Consider the following 16,967-nt stretch of genomic DNA (forward strand, 5'->3'; position numbering starts at 1 on the left):
AAACCATAAATCGTAGAATCCTGCGCGACCACTAAATTTATTAGAAATTTCATTGTCTTAAAATATCATTTTGCAAAGCTAATCTAACCCAATAAACAAAAAAATGTTCAGTGAACAAATAATAGCTCAGTGAGAGGAAAGAAGGGAAAATTTTGTAGAGAATTTTTTTTTAAATCCGAGGTTTTCAAAATAAAATTGAAAAATAAAGTCCCAAAATTTGATGGTTTTAGGGATGAAGCCACTCTCGGGAGGTTCAGCAAATTTTGGATTCAAATTCTGCGCCCCAAAACACATATCCTAAAACCGACAATAAAAATTCTTTCGGGACTGTTTCCTGAAGAATGACCATTTGACTGGATTATTGATAAACTACTTCGAAAATGTATTCTCAAAATTGTAATGACAAATGATTTGGCAGAAAGATTATCTATAAACAAACTTATACGGTACTAGAATAAGAAATTCATTCTACCTCTTGATTAATCCCAAGGAATCTGTGATTGTAGGTTTTAAATTCTAATCAGAATATTGTGGAACACTAAGGGCGAGACCATATAGGGCGTTTTTCAATCGCGGAGAGATTCCCGGCGTGTCATTCCGGAATTGGTAAGTGTGAAACTGAGAGTTTCCTGTCCTACAGGAAGTTTTCCTAACCTATCTGAAAACGTCTAAAAAACGCATTATTAATTCTTAATGCGCTCATTACACTAGGGTCACCAGATTCTGGTCGATCACCAGATTTTGGCGGCTTGGCTGGTGAGGTGGTGAGTTTCACACGGGTGGCCAGCCCTGCATCCAAACCTGGTGTTTCATTGGTGTCCCAGCTTGCATTAAACTCGGCAGCGCATGAATGATCAATGGTGACCCCCATCGGTGTTCGAGACTGGTTGCAAAATTTAATACGAGCCTATTTATCAGTTGGCTCTTCCCAATATTATCTATCAAAAAGTTTCATATTTCTAAGCTTATGCTAAGCTTTGAATTCAATAACAAGCCATTCACCGATCTTTGTTTAGATTTTTAAGAATAACTTTCTGTATTGCTGTGATAGATATTCTATTCAATGAAAACGACTTGATATTGTAAAAACTACTGATTTATCAAAACAATATGGTAAAAACCTGTTGACTCTGCAGCGCTGAGCTCCTTGATCAATGTCCTAAATGATTTATTAATAACTTAACACTCAATATAAAAAATATAATTATATGCATAATGTGAAAATTCCAGTAAAAACTCAGCATCTAAGACATTCTTCAATACTGATCAAAATAAGCTTTTTTTCACTCCTCCCATAGATTACCTTCCATATTTTGAGATAGAATTCAATCTCTTATAAAATCTCTATCTAGAAGTTATTGTACCTCAATCATCTTTAACTTTTCTTTAGTCATAGAATTTACAGTAATTGATCAGATTTAATTTAATTACCCAATATGTTCAATTTATTTCTTCAACACTATTCAGATTTAACAGTAAAATATTTATTAAAAAGTCAAGGTTTTCAAAAATTAACTTTATAAAATAATGAACAATCATAGTTTGCCTCAAGTGAAGTTGAATTTAAAGAGGCCATTCACTATCCGATTTCTTGTCCAACTAAGTTGGGCCAGAAGAGTTGTATCTTTCACCGCTCACGCTCCAATCGCTGTCTAAGATTAGTCTAACATCCTCACTATGTAACGTTCCAAATCGACTCTGACTTGGCAGCTGACCTTGCAAGGTTAGTTGAGTCGGGTGAACTGTTTACCTGGCTTGTCCAACTCGTCCGGCAGGCAACATTTGTCCCACCCACAACAACCCCATTCACGGTCCCATGTTGGACAAAAAATTGGATAGTAAATGTCTGCTTCAGCTATAGTTGAAAAATACATAAACTTACATATGATGAGAATATAAAAATGTGATTGAGCAATATGTGTCTCAGTGTACATGTGTGATGAATATAAAATGTGTCTCAGCATATCATCCAATGATTAGCAGCTACATCATATAATGGACTTGTGTTGTGGGGACATGCACCTTCTAGTCATGATGTGCTACTGCTGCAAAACAAGGCAACCAGGGTCATAGGGACCATAGTATGCCGCTCTTCAAAGATCTGAAGATTCTTACCATACACAGCCAGTACATACAGTCCTCCCTGATTCATGTCAGAGATAATCTGCAGTGGCTGCAGAGAAGAGATGAGATTCCTAAACACTCGCCATGTGACAGATCTTGAGGTTCCTCGCAACAGGCTGGCTTCCCATCAGCTGCAATACATTTCTACAACACTCCCAACGGAAGTAAGAATGCGCCATGCACAAGATTCTACTCTCTCGGCGAACAGAGATTGATCAATAGACCAATTTTATTTATTAATAGGCTGAACTGACCAATGAGCCACTCATCTAGAGTATTTTTTTCAACTTTGACAGTCTGGACGACATCAATTATTAAAAAATTTCATTGCTAAGTAGAATTGGGGAAAATAATTGGGTTGAGTACAAATTGGTCATAATATGTTTTCTGTTCAAAAATATTCTAATCAGCTATAAGTCTGTGCAAACCTTAGATTGCAGCATTGCTCTTATGGAGTACATTGCTGCCAGATTCCATAGAGTCCAGAGAGCATGATGTGAGATAATTGTGAGAGAAAAAGAGCGCAGGACTTTTCTATAGAATCAACATAAAAACGCCAGTGCGCTCCACATTGTTATATTGGACTAAAATTGGTCAAAAGCGAAGTGCTGAAAATTGAGTTTTGCACAGACTACAAAGTTTCGTATTTTTCATTAAAAAGCCGAAATGCTATGAAGGAACAAATAAAATAAAGCGTTTATCATAATATAAATATTTCTACTAACTTAGTTTTTAACCTATAAAATGTAATCCAAAGTCTAAAATTAGATCTTTTGATGAAGATGGAGAAATAAGAATCATGAAAGAATATACTATTAAATATCTACTTTATTAGATCCGTTCTGACATTCTATTAGCTACATTTCTCAATTGGCCATAAACTTTTGAGGGAGGACTACCCAATATCAAATTACACACAGCTCTCATTGCTATTTGAATATTCTGATAAGATCCCAAAATATGAATTTTTGAGTCTGCTAACACGATTCTTGTTTTGGTGATGTTCTCAATTGTGAATTTTGTTCTTCCTCCTTTTCCAGCAAGGCGACCAATAGCTCGAGACAAGTGATCCCCTCTTAATGTTTTAACGTCTTTGATTTCAAAGGTTTCCACAAACAGATTGTCCAATCTCAAAAGAGCTAATGCATCTTCAACTTCAAATCCGTAAATAAAAGCTCTAACAAAATCTGCTGCTTTTTGAACGTTACTTACGTCTTCTGAATCAGGGCTGCTGCGTATTTCAACATTCCTAGATTTCAAGTTGAAGCGAATTTGAAGTTTCAGGTGTTCAACAACGGGTGAGAATATTTTCATCCAGTTTTCTTTCAGTGGTGTGTAACGATGAGAAGGTACAGGAACTTTGCGCATTTCAACTCCATGGCGTTTACTCTTCTTGGATACTGGAGCCAAATCAACTTTTTTACCTTCAATTCCTGTGGTCGGGTCAACTTCCATTTCCTTGTCATGGGGAGCACGTCGTTTCAGATTGAGTTTCCGGGTATCAAAATCGTTATTGATGTCAGCCATAATAGAAGTCTAATATGCAATGCACAACTTTCTTTTAATGTAAATAAAGTCTGATTAAAATCATAAACTTACTAATTTTAGTTAAAAATAGACGAGGTCCAACATAACCATACGTGCACGTTTACTTTATTTGTCTGAAAAGGTTAGTTTAGTTTTTCATTGACATAGAATGGAAGGAAAATACATAGAGGTGCCATCTGGTACAAGGGACATGATAAAAAGCCTACATCTCAGCGCGCCATATCTTGAAACAAGAAAATTTGAAAATTGAAATTGATCGAATTGAGAGTAGACGATTCACCTGCTGTTCGAAAAATCAGTAAAATCAGTGGAACACTTCACTTATATGGGCTACTTTTGTTCAAATTAAAAATAATTGATTATTTTTCACATTGTAATTTGGAAATGACCTATGGTCGAAACTAGTTGTTAAAATATTTTAGATTTTTGATGAAGGGTACAAGTTTTTATTAAAAAAATAACTCAAATCTAATTAAGAAGACGTCTTGAAAAACTTGAGTTGACAGTGGAGTATTGATTGAAATGTTTAAATTTCTACACTTGGAAGCCAGTGCATTGTATTTTTGTTGACTCTCCAGAGCTGAGTACCCATAACATTTTCTGTTATATACATATATGCTGTTAAAACACAGAGATGATGAAAAGTATGGAAACAGCTGAATATTTATTTACAAGTGGAATTTGGCAATAGGTTTGATTAGGGATCCAATATTTTAGTTATATTTTAGGCCTGAAACAGAATACAAATAAATTCTCGCTTCTCCATATAACAGACAAGAAGCAAAAAAATTATAGTTGTATTATTCAGTTGTATCAGGAGCTTACTTTAAAACGTGAACGTCACCGTTTAAAGTGAGGCACGTTTCATAATTATTATTATGAGTAATAATTGCTTTATTATTCAAAGTGACAAAATGCTCAGTTGCACAGAGGATTCCTGTGATAGAAGAGTCATCAAGGGACAAAAGACTATTTTTTATTGTGACAATCGGCGGTAAAAAGTGTCAGGCATTGCTGGATACCGGCGCCGAAGCTAATTGAATGGGTAATGAGGTGTATGAAATCCTCCAAAAAATAGGGATGATACGGAAGGAAACAACACGTCACCGCACGATATTAGCTGATGGACGGTCTACCCTCTTGAATGGGAAGGTGACGACTAACGTAACTATAGAACAAATCACAGTTCCACTAGCAGCGTCTATAATGGAAGGACTTGGACAAGAGTTGATATATTAGGCATGGATTTTATGCGTGAAAACAGAGTGAATATTCACACATTCACGAGAGAGGTAGAGTGGGATCCTCCCCAATTGAATCCTTCAAGTCAGCCAATTATGTCGGGCGCAGTTTATTTGTTCCAGCTTCAGCAGTCTCTCCAAAATTACAACTCTAGCATTTTTTAAGAAAGCTGGAAGCGCCTCCTAGTTGTGTGCCTGGATACCCAAATGCGGGATGGAGACCTGCATTTGGGGAACTAAATCAAATACAAGCCATTGCGGATCGGTAATAGCATAGAGAAACAATAGCGTAAGTAGATATCCCATGGTATAGGGCGTTTATGTTGTAACTTTTACTGTTATCTCAAGCCGAGTACTGTTGATTATTGTCGAATTTTACTGTTTTGTTGGGGTGAGAGTGTATGAACGACACAATTTGAGAGACCACCAGTGTCACACAGTTTCACGGGAAAGAATTACATGAACTATCGGCTTGAGATAACAGTAAAAGTTGCGACATAAACGCCCTATACCATGGGATATCTACTTATGCTATTGTTTCTCTATGGTAATAAGCTGCCAAGATATAAAATTGGTCTTGGCAGCTGGAATAATAAGTATGAAGCTCCTGAGCAGCTAGTGAGCTCCTGGTCCAATATAGGCGGGGTTGGTGAAAGTTGGATATTGGCAGTGAAAGGACTATTCATGAAATTTTTGGTATATAGTATAGAGAGTGCTTAGTTATTTTGGCAGCCGAACTATCTTAGGATCTCCCGGCTTTATTCATGGACAATTCAACTAACAGTTCTTTTCAGAACTTTTCTATGAGACGACTAGGCCATGGTATCAAAATATGCCACCTGATGCTACTGAAGGCATCAGTAGAGCAAAGTCTGAGTTCCTTTCAAGGCTAATGTTGGAGCATAAAGTAGATGTGATAGCTCTACAGGAAACTCATACTGAATCAGAAGAGCAGCTTTACTCAAGAGGGCGAATTTCTGGATATGACATCATTGGGGCTACATACCATAGATCTTATGGCATAGCTACATATGTGAGTGCAAACTTGGAGAATGTCACACTTATCTCAGAGAGTCAGGAAAATAATATCCACGTGGTTGTAATAAGAATAGACGACCTGTCCATAGTATGGCCAGTCCAGGTCTTGCCACAACTTGATTATCCATGCATATTCATTGGAGACTTTAATAGCCACCATGATGCATGGAACTACAGTCAGAATAATAGCTGTGGCACGTCCCTTGTTGAATGGGCAGAAAGGAACAATATGTATCTAGTTTTCGATGGCAAGGACAGAGGGACCTTCAGATTGGTTGCATGGGGAAGAGACTATAATCCTGACTTGTGCTTCACTAGTAGAAATAGCTCTGGACAACCACAGCCTGCAATTCAATCTGTTTTACCTGATTTTCCTCATAGTCAGCACCAGTTATTGACAAAAGCATCCAGATTCACCTGATTAACTCAGTGCAGCGACCAAGATGGAACTTCTCTAAAGCCAGGTGGAATGACTATGCAGCGGATCTTGACAAGTGTGTATGATGGATACCTGCCACCAAGGATAGTTACCAGAGGTTTGTTGGTGCAGTAATAATTGCAATAGCCAAGAAACACATTCCAAGGGGATACAGAAAAGAATATATACCTGGCTGGAATGATGAATGCAACAACTGTAAAATCTGACAAAGCATTTATTGTAACCACTTGTTATTTGGTTTATTGTTCCACTTGTTACTCGTTCCGCTACTACGTAGACATCATGTCATCATTTTCCGTCTGTGCTGTCCGGTGACGTCACAGTCACGGTTCTACGGCACTGCTATAATCAAGTTGATTTTCTATATTATTTGTCGTTTCAATTTTAGTATTTGTACTATTCAATTTTTTGGAATTTATTTTGTCTTTAGGCATCTTACTTTCTAGATATTTGCTACTTTTTCACCAAACGTTTGTAAGCGTTTTACGTACGTTTCAAACACATCCGGCATGTCCCTTTTTCAGCCGAGCATTAGTGGTTTCCTTGTCTTTTGATCAAGTATAGTCGGAGAGTGCGTTTCGCTCCCGGTCTAATTTACTTATTTCACTTATTTACGCTGATAAACTTTGTCAAGATCACAACCTCGTGGTGGCGTCTATCGCCATTCTTCTAACAATTGGCTTCACCTCTTGAAGCTCAAACTTTCAAGTTCATCATCTCTACCGTTTGGAAATCAATCTAAAAATTCCACAACTTGAAAGTCGGATTATTCGTTTGGAATTCTACATGCTCCTGCTCACATTTCCACTGGGGGATTTGCCTGCTGTGGTGGACGCTTCCATTCTTGTCATCGCATGGCCAGATCACATCGTCGCTTGCTGATGTCCTGTTCTTATGGGTACTGCGGATTCCTTGCCTGTCTGCCTGGCTGCATCTCTTCTTCAAAATTTTATTCAGGTTACGTAAATCGTTCTATTCAATTTTCATTTACGCATGTATTACATAATTGTTCATAAAATGCTACAGCGTTTCGATAATTGTCAGGCTTCAATGGTCATTAATGTCATTGACCTAATTTCATTTAAATTTTGTATTTCTCTAACGTTTTTTATTACATGTTGTAATTGTCCCAAGATTTTTCGACTCAATCTACTTACACTTGTTTTTGTATGTGGCCATCTGCCTATTATTTTATTATTATTAAATCTCATCTTGTTGACTCATTTGGTCTTTTATTGGCGTACTTACCACACTTCAAGCTATCAGTATTTTTATGCACAGAATTCAAAGATTTATTTGTAGGTATTAATACCAACTATCATTCACAGTCCACTGCCCTGACTTTGGATTCTGTCATAAAAATTGGTCCTCCAGCCCGTTCATTTTTGATCCAGTGTTTACCTAGGATAATTGTTAATTTTTATTACCCATTTCTTGGTCCATTGAACCTTAGGGTTTCAGTGACCGTGTGCCTAATAGTCTAGCTTGACGCCAATGATTAGGTCCCACACTAGAGTATATTTTATTCCATTGTACTTTTGTATGTTTGTATTGTTTAATATTAAGCATTCACACACTTGTTTCAAATTTTCAGTACTGGCTGCAACTCAAAGCACGCTGCGACGTGTATGCACCAGCTATCAACTATCTTGTACCCTGAGAGACTGAACCGCACTGAACTGGTCACAGATGGCTATTGCGCATTGAGAAAACAACACACGGCAAACTACACCGCCTTGCGAGCTCGCTACTTGACTTGCCGCACAGCAAGCTTGATACAACTTGCCTCAAACGCACAGGCGTGCCTCTCTGCGTACTGGACCAGCGCCCAAAGTTGCTTATTGGCGCAGCAATCTCATTGCTACAGTGCAGTATCGTTTCGTTCACTCAGGTTTTTCTGTTAGTTTTTAAGCATGTCCGATCATGAGGAAGATTCACTTCCTGAGCCTTCTGCTCTTTTCAATGCAAGAGACAATTTACACCAGGAAATAGATTGGTTCATAACCAACTATAACGATTATGTTGTGGACACTGAAGCCACTTATTATCAATTGTTGACTGTCAAAAACGAACTAGGTTCGCTCAGAATTAAGTATGATAAGATTCATGAACAGTTATGGAATGCAGAGTTGCAAGCACAAGATACTTCAACTCATTTTGAAATACTTAATAAGTTCATCTCCATTGCCTCTAAGGCAAACGCTGCATTAACTGCCTTTGAAAGCAGACAACACAACAATGAGGCCACTGCTGGTGCTTCCCAGTGGCCAACATCTCAAAACTCACATTTGGCAAATTTTCAGTTGCCTCAGATTCCGCTTCCACTCTTCAATGGGGAGCTTTCAAAATGGCAAGCATTCTCAAGTGCTTTTACCAATATTATTGGTAATCAGGATAATATTAATGACTCATTGAAATTTTTCTATCTTCATCAATCACTCAGTGGTGAAGCTCTTGCTAGAGTGGAACACATTGAAGCTGACGAAAATGGTTTTCAGCTTGCATGGAACCTCTTAAGGGAGAGGTATGACAATAAGAGATTAATTGCTGCCAGGCATGTCACGGCAATTGAATCTCCTCCTACCATAAAACATAACTGTCCGCAATCATTACGGGCATTCATTGACTTTTGCAAGTCCCACATTACCGCGCTCGAAGCGCTTCAACTTGGAGTCCAAATCAACGACTTATTGTACATGCACAAAATGTTGTTGCAGTTGGATACTGCTACTGTTCGAGAATGGGAAAAGAGTGTTGGTATACACAACATTCCCACCATTGATAAATTTTAGAATTTTATGGAATCACAATGCAAAATCATGGAAGCTGTTGCTTCAAGCTCAGCTAACCATCATCAAGGAAATGTACAGCAAAGTACATTCAACTCGGTTGGTGCTCATAGCAAGCCGAAGTTCAATCAAAATCAATCGAATGTTAAAGCTAGGATACAGGTTACTACCTCTTCTATGTCACCTTGTAGTTTTTGTAATTCTGTTGGTCATTTTCCAAATCGTTGTAATGAATTATTGAAGTTGCAGGTTACTGATCGTTGGAATGCTGTCCGTGACAAAAGGTTATGTTATAATTGCCTCAAGCCTTTCACACCCAATCATATTTGTTCGGACAAATCGTGTACACTTTGTGGCAAGAGTCACCACACTGTTCTTCATAGGTCGTATCCTCAATCACGAGACACTCAGCCTACTTCTAAGGATAAGGTAACTTCAAATGTTATTCATTCTCAATCTTTTGCTCCCTCCAAGGGTAAGAATGCTGGTTTGAATTCCGTCATGGTTCAGAATGCAGAAACAACTAAACAAGCTGTTTCTCATGCAGAACAGCCTCAGAAGAACTCTCATGTCACAATGAGCTCCACTTCGTCACTGTGTTTGCAACAGCAATCAACTGTCGCCTTGTTACCTACTGCCGAAGTTTTGGTTCAATCTTCTAGTGGGGAATTTATTAAAGCAACCGCGCTTTTAGATTCTTGCTCTGATTGTAATTTGATGTCAACTAGGTTGGCTGAAAAATTGTCACTTGTTACTTTGTATTCGGACACTTTGATTCATAGTGTAGGTGAGAATAAGACCAAATCATCTATCTCTCATTCAGTTTGCTTGTCTTCATCTGATCGTTCATGGTTGATTGAAGAAAATTGTATTGTAGTTGATAGCATATCATCTAATGTTCCTAGTGTGAACATCGATCTTTCCAAAATTTCAATTCCCATTGAACTTAAATTAGCAGATCCATTGTTTGATCAACCTAAACCTGTAGATTTGTTACTTGGTGCTAGCATATTCACATCTGTACTTCAGCCTGGTAAATCGTATCTAGCTCGAAATGCTCCCATTCTTCAGAAAACCAGTCTAGGTTGGGTCATATTTGGTTCTTGTAAAACTATTCGTCCTATTGCAGCACCTCGTTCGTGCCTCCCTGCTTCGCCTGTGGCCGCTCCCCGTAGGGTTATGTCAAATTTTCTAACTTCAAATGATGTCCCTCATCAGTTAGAGAAATCAGTTCAGGTATCAGTTCAGGAAATCAGTTCTCAATCAGTTCAGGTATTAGCCACCACCTCTTCTCATAATGATGTTATCTCAGGCATAATCAATAGTTGCTCCACCTATCACAAAATTGTTTGTACAACAGCGTATGTTCTACGGTTCATTCATAATTGTAGGAAACGAAATTCAGTCGCTCCGCGCTTTGGTAAATTAGCTATCTCTGAAATTATAGAAGCTGAAAATTGTATCTTCAAATCCATTCAAGAAAAAGCTTTCTCTGCTGAACTTAAAGCATTGCGTCAAAATCAGGAGCTATTGCCTAATAGCTCTATTAAAGCCTTGTCACCATTCATTCACTCAGATTCACTGCTCAGAGTTGGTGGACGTTTGCAAAATGCAAATGCTTCCTTTGATTATAAACATCAAATATTGTTGCCCAGCAATCACAAATTCACTCGTGCATTGATTATTGCTCACCATCGTTGTCTAAGTCATGCTGGTGTGCAGGCCACCATGGCCAGTGTAAGACAACGATTTTGGTTTCCTTCCACCCGTCGCACCATCAAAAGTGTATTGCGGCATTGCATAATGTGTTTTCGCTTTTCGGCTCTTCGTTCTGAGCAAATCATGGGTAGTTTACCAGCGGCCCACGTTCAGGCTAATTTTCCCTTTTTTCGGGCAACGCCACAACTTTCGTTGGTGCCAACAATGAGCTACGTGAGCTCCACGAATTTTTGTCCTCTGATCATCTCAAATCAGATATTCATGACACTATGTCTGTACTCAACATCCAATGGCACTTCATTCCCCCTCGGGCTCCGCACTTCGGTGGACTCTGGGAGAATGTGGTAAAAAACTTCAAACGCATATTCCATGTAGTTACATTCAACAGGGTATTTAACTTTGAAGAAACCTGTACTCTTGCTGCTCAGGTCGAAGCCATCTTGAATTCGCGCCCTCTTGTTCCCTTGTCAGAAGATCCACATGATCTTGCCTACTTGTCTCCAGGTCATTTTTTGATTGGACGTCCACTTACGTCATTACCCTTCTTACCACCTAACACCAAACACATTGATCATCGTTCACATTGGTATCAACTTGCTGTTTCTATCCAGGAGCTTTGGGATAGGTGGTCTCGTGAATATTTAACCACTCTTCAGAAAAAAGGCAAATGGCTAAACAATTGTGAAAATTTGAAGGTCGGTACGGTTGTCATCTTGAAGGATCCTGGTTCCGCGCAGTCCACTTGGAAGCTGGTGCGCATTACTGAAGTTCATCCCGGTAAGGACGACAAGGTTCGAGTTGTCACTGTTCTCACTCCCTCCGGCACTTTAAAGAGAGCTATTTCGAGTTTAGCACCTCTTCCCATTGATGAGGATTCTAGTTAATCCCCTTGCTCTTATGGTTCATTTCGTATTTTCAGGTTTCATTGTTTTTTCCCCTGGTTCTCACATGGGGCCCAGTTTTCAATTTCCAATTGCCTTGCCAGATTTTACATATTTCTTACCTTTTCTTATTGTGCCATACCCCCGTATGACACAAGGGGCCCAGTTTATGTAAAATCTGACAAAGCATTTATTGTAACGGTTCCACTTGTTACTCGTTCCGCTACTACGTAGACATCATGTCATCATTTTCCGTCTGCGCTGTCTGGTGACGTCACAGTCACAGTTCTACGGCACTGCTATAATCAAGTTGGTTTTCTATATTATTCGTCGTGTTATTTGTCATTTCAATTTTAATATTTGTACTATTCGATTTTTTGGAATTCATTTTGTCTTTAGGCATCTTACTTTCTAGATATTTGCTACTTTTTCACCAAACGTTTGTAAGCGTTTTACGTATGTTTCAAACACATCCGGCATGTCCCTTTTTCAGCCGAGCATTAGCGGTTTCCTTGTCTTTTGATCAAGTATAGTCGGAGAGTGCGTTTCGCTCCCAGTCTAAACTTTTCATCCATATTCATCTGATCTACGGAACGTTTTTAAAAAGTGAATTATTCCTCCAAATTAACTCGTTTATTCTATTCTTCAATTGTGATTCAATTATTCATCGATTTCTTCACTTATTTACGCTGATAAACTTTGTCAAGATCACAACCTCGTGTGGGCGTTTATCGCCATTCTTCTGATCTACGGAACGTTTTTGAAAAGTGAATTATTCTTTCAAATTAATTCGTTTATTCTATTCTTCAATTGTGATTCAATTATTCATCGATTTCTTCACTTATTTACGCTGATAAACTTTGTCAAGATCACAACCTCGTGGTGGCGTCTATCGCCATTCTTCTAACAATTGGCTTCACCTCTTGAAGCTCAAACTTTCAAGTTCATCATCTCTACCATTTGGAAATCAATCTAAAAATTCCACAACTTGAAAGTCGGATTATTCGTTTGGAATTCTACATGCTCCTGCTCACATTTCCACTGGGGGATTTGCCTGCTGTGGTGGACGCTTCCATTCTTGTCATTGCATGGCCAGATCACATCGTCGCTTGCTGATGTCCTGTTCTTTTGGGTACTGCGGATTCCTTGCCTGTCTGCCTGGCTGCATCTCTTCTTCAAAATTTTATTCAGGTTATGTAAATCGTTCTATTCAATTTTCATTTACGCATGTATTACATAATTGTTCATAAAATGCTACAGCGTTTCGATAATGGACCACGCTCTCTATTTCTAAGTCAAACAGTTTTATGTGCATTTATATAATTTTTGTAGCTATCATTCAACTTTTTCGGCAATTAAAAACATTTAATTGTCCATACCTTTGGTAATCGAGCTTATTTTCATGAATTCAATATATTACAGTGCATGTCTCATTGAGAGCACTGTCCTACATAATGTCAAGGTTATAATATGTACTTCATTCAATTTTGATAGCTACCCTTGGCTTTACAAGCATATTAATATCGACCAAGATATTCAATTTTGTTGATAGCTACCCTTGGCTTTACAAGCGTACTAATGTCGACCAAGACATGCAATTTTGTTAATAGCTACCCTTAGCTCTCAAGTGTCATTTTAAGGCCACTGACGCCTATTAATTGTTCTATTGATGTCTATCTTGACATTCAATTCACTGAGGCCACCGACGCCTATTAATTGTTCTATTGATGTCTATCTTGACATTCAATTCACTGAAGGCCCATGTTGCCTGTATTTAACTTGGACAATCTTTACATTGTATTTGATAGCTACCCTTGGCTTTACAAGCATACTAATGTCGACCAAGACATGCAATTTTGTTAATAGCTACCCTTAGCTCTTAAGTGTCATTTTAAGGCCACTGATGCCTATTAATTGTTCTATTGATGTCTATCTTGACATTCAATTCACTGAGGCCACCGACGCCTATCAATTGTTCTATTGATGTCTATCTTGACATTCAATTCACTGAAGGCCCATGTCGCCTGTATTCAACTTGGACAATCTTTACATTGTATTTGATAGCTACGCTTGGCTTGCAAGCACATTCACATATTTGAGTTGTTCAATTAATGTCTAGCTTGACATTTAATTCACTGAAGGCCTATGTTGCCTATATTAATGTATTCTATATTAGTAATTATTTCACTGTATTGATAGCTATGCTTGGCTTGCAAGCACATTCACATATTTGAGTTGTTCAATTAATGTCTAGCTTGACATTTAATTCACTGAAGGCCTATGCTGCCTATATTAACATATTCTATATTAGTAATTATTTCACTGTATTGATAGCTACGCTTGGCTTGCAAGCACATTCACATATTTGAGTTGTTCAATTGATGTCTAACTTGACATTTAATTCACTGAAGGCCTATGCCGCCTATATTAATGTATTCTATTTGTTGAGCACTATCTACAGCTTATTGTCATTTATTACTATTCCTTTTGTAAATCATTAAGATTGAATTTTGCAGCAATAACTTTTTCATTATAGTACTCAATTTATATTCGCAATTCAGGTATCATTAATAATATCTTTTCGATTATTGTCAGGCTTCAATGGTCATTAATGTCATTGACCTAATTTCATTTAAATTTTGTATTTCTCTAACGTTTTTTATTACATGTTGTAATTGTCCCAAGATTTTTCGACTCAATCTACTTACACTTGTTTTTGTATGTGGCCATCTGCCTATTATTTATTATATAAATCTCATCTTGTTGACTCATTTGGTCTTTTATTGGCGTACTTACCACACTTCAAGCTATCAGTATTTTTATGCACAGAATTCAAAGATTTATTTGTAGGTATTAATACCAACTATCATTCACAGTCCACTGCCCTGACTTTGGATTCTGTCAACAACCTATACAAAAGATTCAAAGAGAGTGGAAATGGATGCATTGCTGAGGAGCTTCTGAAGGAGCTGGATGGTGCAAGAAGAGACTGATGGGATAAAACAGTGGAAAGGCTTGATTTTAAACATTCTAGTCGACAAGCATGGAGCTTATTAAGGAAACTTGGTGCAGCTAGAAAGCCAACCAGGCAAGGAACTGAAGTGGAGCGTGAATTGGTTGCTGAGCACATTATTAGAACTTCCAGGGTGAACCACAATTTGGAGCACACTGATGAGATAAGAAGACAATTGAAGATCCTTAGGGAGAGAGTTATGTCAAACCCACATTTCTCTACTCCATTCAGTGTTGCAGACATAGACAATGCTCTGAGGGACATGAAATCTGGTAAAGCTCCTGGGTTCGATGGAATTCACCCCGAATTCTTACTCAATGCTGGGAAAAACACCAGGCAATGGTTAAGCTGGTTCTGTTCAGACATACTTGCCACTGGAAAGATCCCACATGCTATGAAAAGGTCAAAAATTGTAGCAATCTTGAAGCCTGGAAAGATGGCTGACCAGGTCGAAAGCTATCGGCCAATAGCTCTGCTTAGCTCAGTTTATAAATTACTAGAAAGACTGCTTTATAGTAGGATAAGCACAGCAATCCTTGAGATAGTCCCTATTGAGCAAGCAGGCTTTAGGCCAGAGCGCAGCTGTGAGGACCAGGTCTTGGCACTGACAACATTCATTGAGGCTGGATATCAGAGACAGAAAAAAACAGCTGCATATGATGCAGCTGCATAAAAACAAAGGCAGCATATGATACAGACTGGCGAGAAGGTCTAATATATAAAATGTTGCAAATCATTCCATGTCAACATACAGTAAGACTTGTTAACAATATGCTGAAAAACAGATCCTTCCAGGTGTTGATTGGGCATGAGATGAGTCGAACAAAAAGGCTTGACAACGGTCTGCCACAAGGATCTGTCTTGGCTCCTCTCCTTTTCAACCTTTATGTATCAGACCTGTCAAGAGTCAGGTCCAGAGTATTTGCATATGCAGATGATTTGGCTTTGGCTACACAGAGTAGTGACCTTGAGACTGGAGAGGAGACACTAACAAGTGACTTGGCTGTACTGACAGACTACTTTTCGAAGTGGAGGCTGTGCCCCAGCCCTGGGAAAACTGAAGTATCAGCCTTCCATCTAAGCAATAAATTAGCAAATGCTGAGCTGAAAGTCTTAATGAATGGTGCTGCCTTGAAACATAATAAGTTTCCGAAATATCTTGGCATCACCCTGGACAGGACCCTCTCTTTTAATCAGCACCTAAGGAATGTAGCAGCCAAGTTGAAGACAAGAAACAACATCATTAGGAAACTATGTGGCACAACTTGGGGCTCATCTTCCTCAACTCTGAGGTGCTCTAGTCTGGGCCTGGTGTATGCTGCTGCTGAGTACTGTGCATCTTCCTGGATCAACAGTTGTCACACTCACCTTGTAGATGTGCAACTGAATGATTCAATGCGAATAATTACAGGAGCCTTATGATCCACTCCAGTTTCCTGGCTCCCAGTGCTCAGCAGCATACCCCCACCTCTTCTTCGCAGAGCACTCTCCTTAGGCTCTATGAAAGGATTTCGTCCAATCATCTACTTCCAATCCATCAGGACATTCCAGATTTATATAGAAGGGAGCTGAAGTCCAGAAGGCCAGCGGTCAGGATGGCAGAGCAATTGAGAGATGAGAGGTTCTCTCTGAACAGAAGATGGAGAGAGGAGGTGCCCCCCCGGAATACCAGAGAGCTATTTCTCATGCACTAGGCCTCCTGGTTTTGAGCTCCCCTGGCGCATCTGGGTGACACTCAACATAATTCAAACCCAGCATGGGAGATGCAATGCGTCATTTTTCAAATGAGTCTTGGAGACTCCCCAGTATGTGACTGTGGGGCGATGGAGCAGACAGTGCACCACATTATATTTGAGTGTGAGAGACGTGCCTACCTGGGCGAGGCTAACGACTTCACTGTAGCCAGTCCCCAGGCAATACAGTATATTTCATCCCTTGACGTGCACTTATAAAAGTGTGAAATTTTAAAAATTTGACAAAAAAATGTCATACCTAAATAAATAAGCCAATTATGTCGTGATCACTCTAAGAGTGATCCACTTATTGGGGAGTGGGACAACAACAGTCCCAACAATATCAGCCATAGATTCCAAATCTCTGGACAACAAGAGTTGCAACAGAAGGATGTTCAAGCAGGTTGGTTTGAACAGAGTCGAACCCAATGTCTTGATTGAT

At 38.8% G+C, this 16,967-nt stretch overlaps 1 protein-coding gene across 1 annotated transcript; it reads right to left on the reverse strand.

Annotated features, from left to right (window-relative positions):
• Nucleotides 1–2,932: 2,932 nt before the first annotated feature.
• On the reverse strand, nt 2,933–3,810 carry LOC111055881 (RNA-binding protein pno1). Its single transcript, XM_022343185.2, has one exon. The coding sequence runs from the start codon at nt 3,649–3,651 to the stop codon at nt 2,956–2,958; it is 696 nt and encodes a 231-aa protein (XP_022198877.1). The 5' UTR covers nt 3,652–3,810; the 3' UTR covers nt 2,933–2,955.
• Nucleotides 3,811–16,967: the final 13,157 nt, after the last annotated feature.

Source organism: Nilaparvata lugens, chromosome 1, assembly GCF_014356525.2.
Source record: "Nilaparvata lugens isolate BPH chromosome 1, ASM1435652v1, whole genome shotgun sequence".
NCBI classification, from domain to species: Eukaryota; Metazoa; Arthropoda; class Insecta; order Hemiptera; family Delphacidae; genus Nilaparvata; species Nilaparvata lugens.

Coding starts and splice junctions, on each gene's coding strand:
- LOC111055881 (XM_022343185.2), bottom strand. CDS start 3,651: ATGGCTGACATCAATAACGATTTTGATACCCGGAAACTCAATCTGAAA.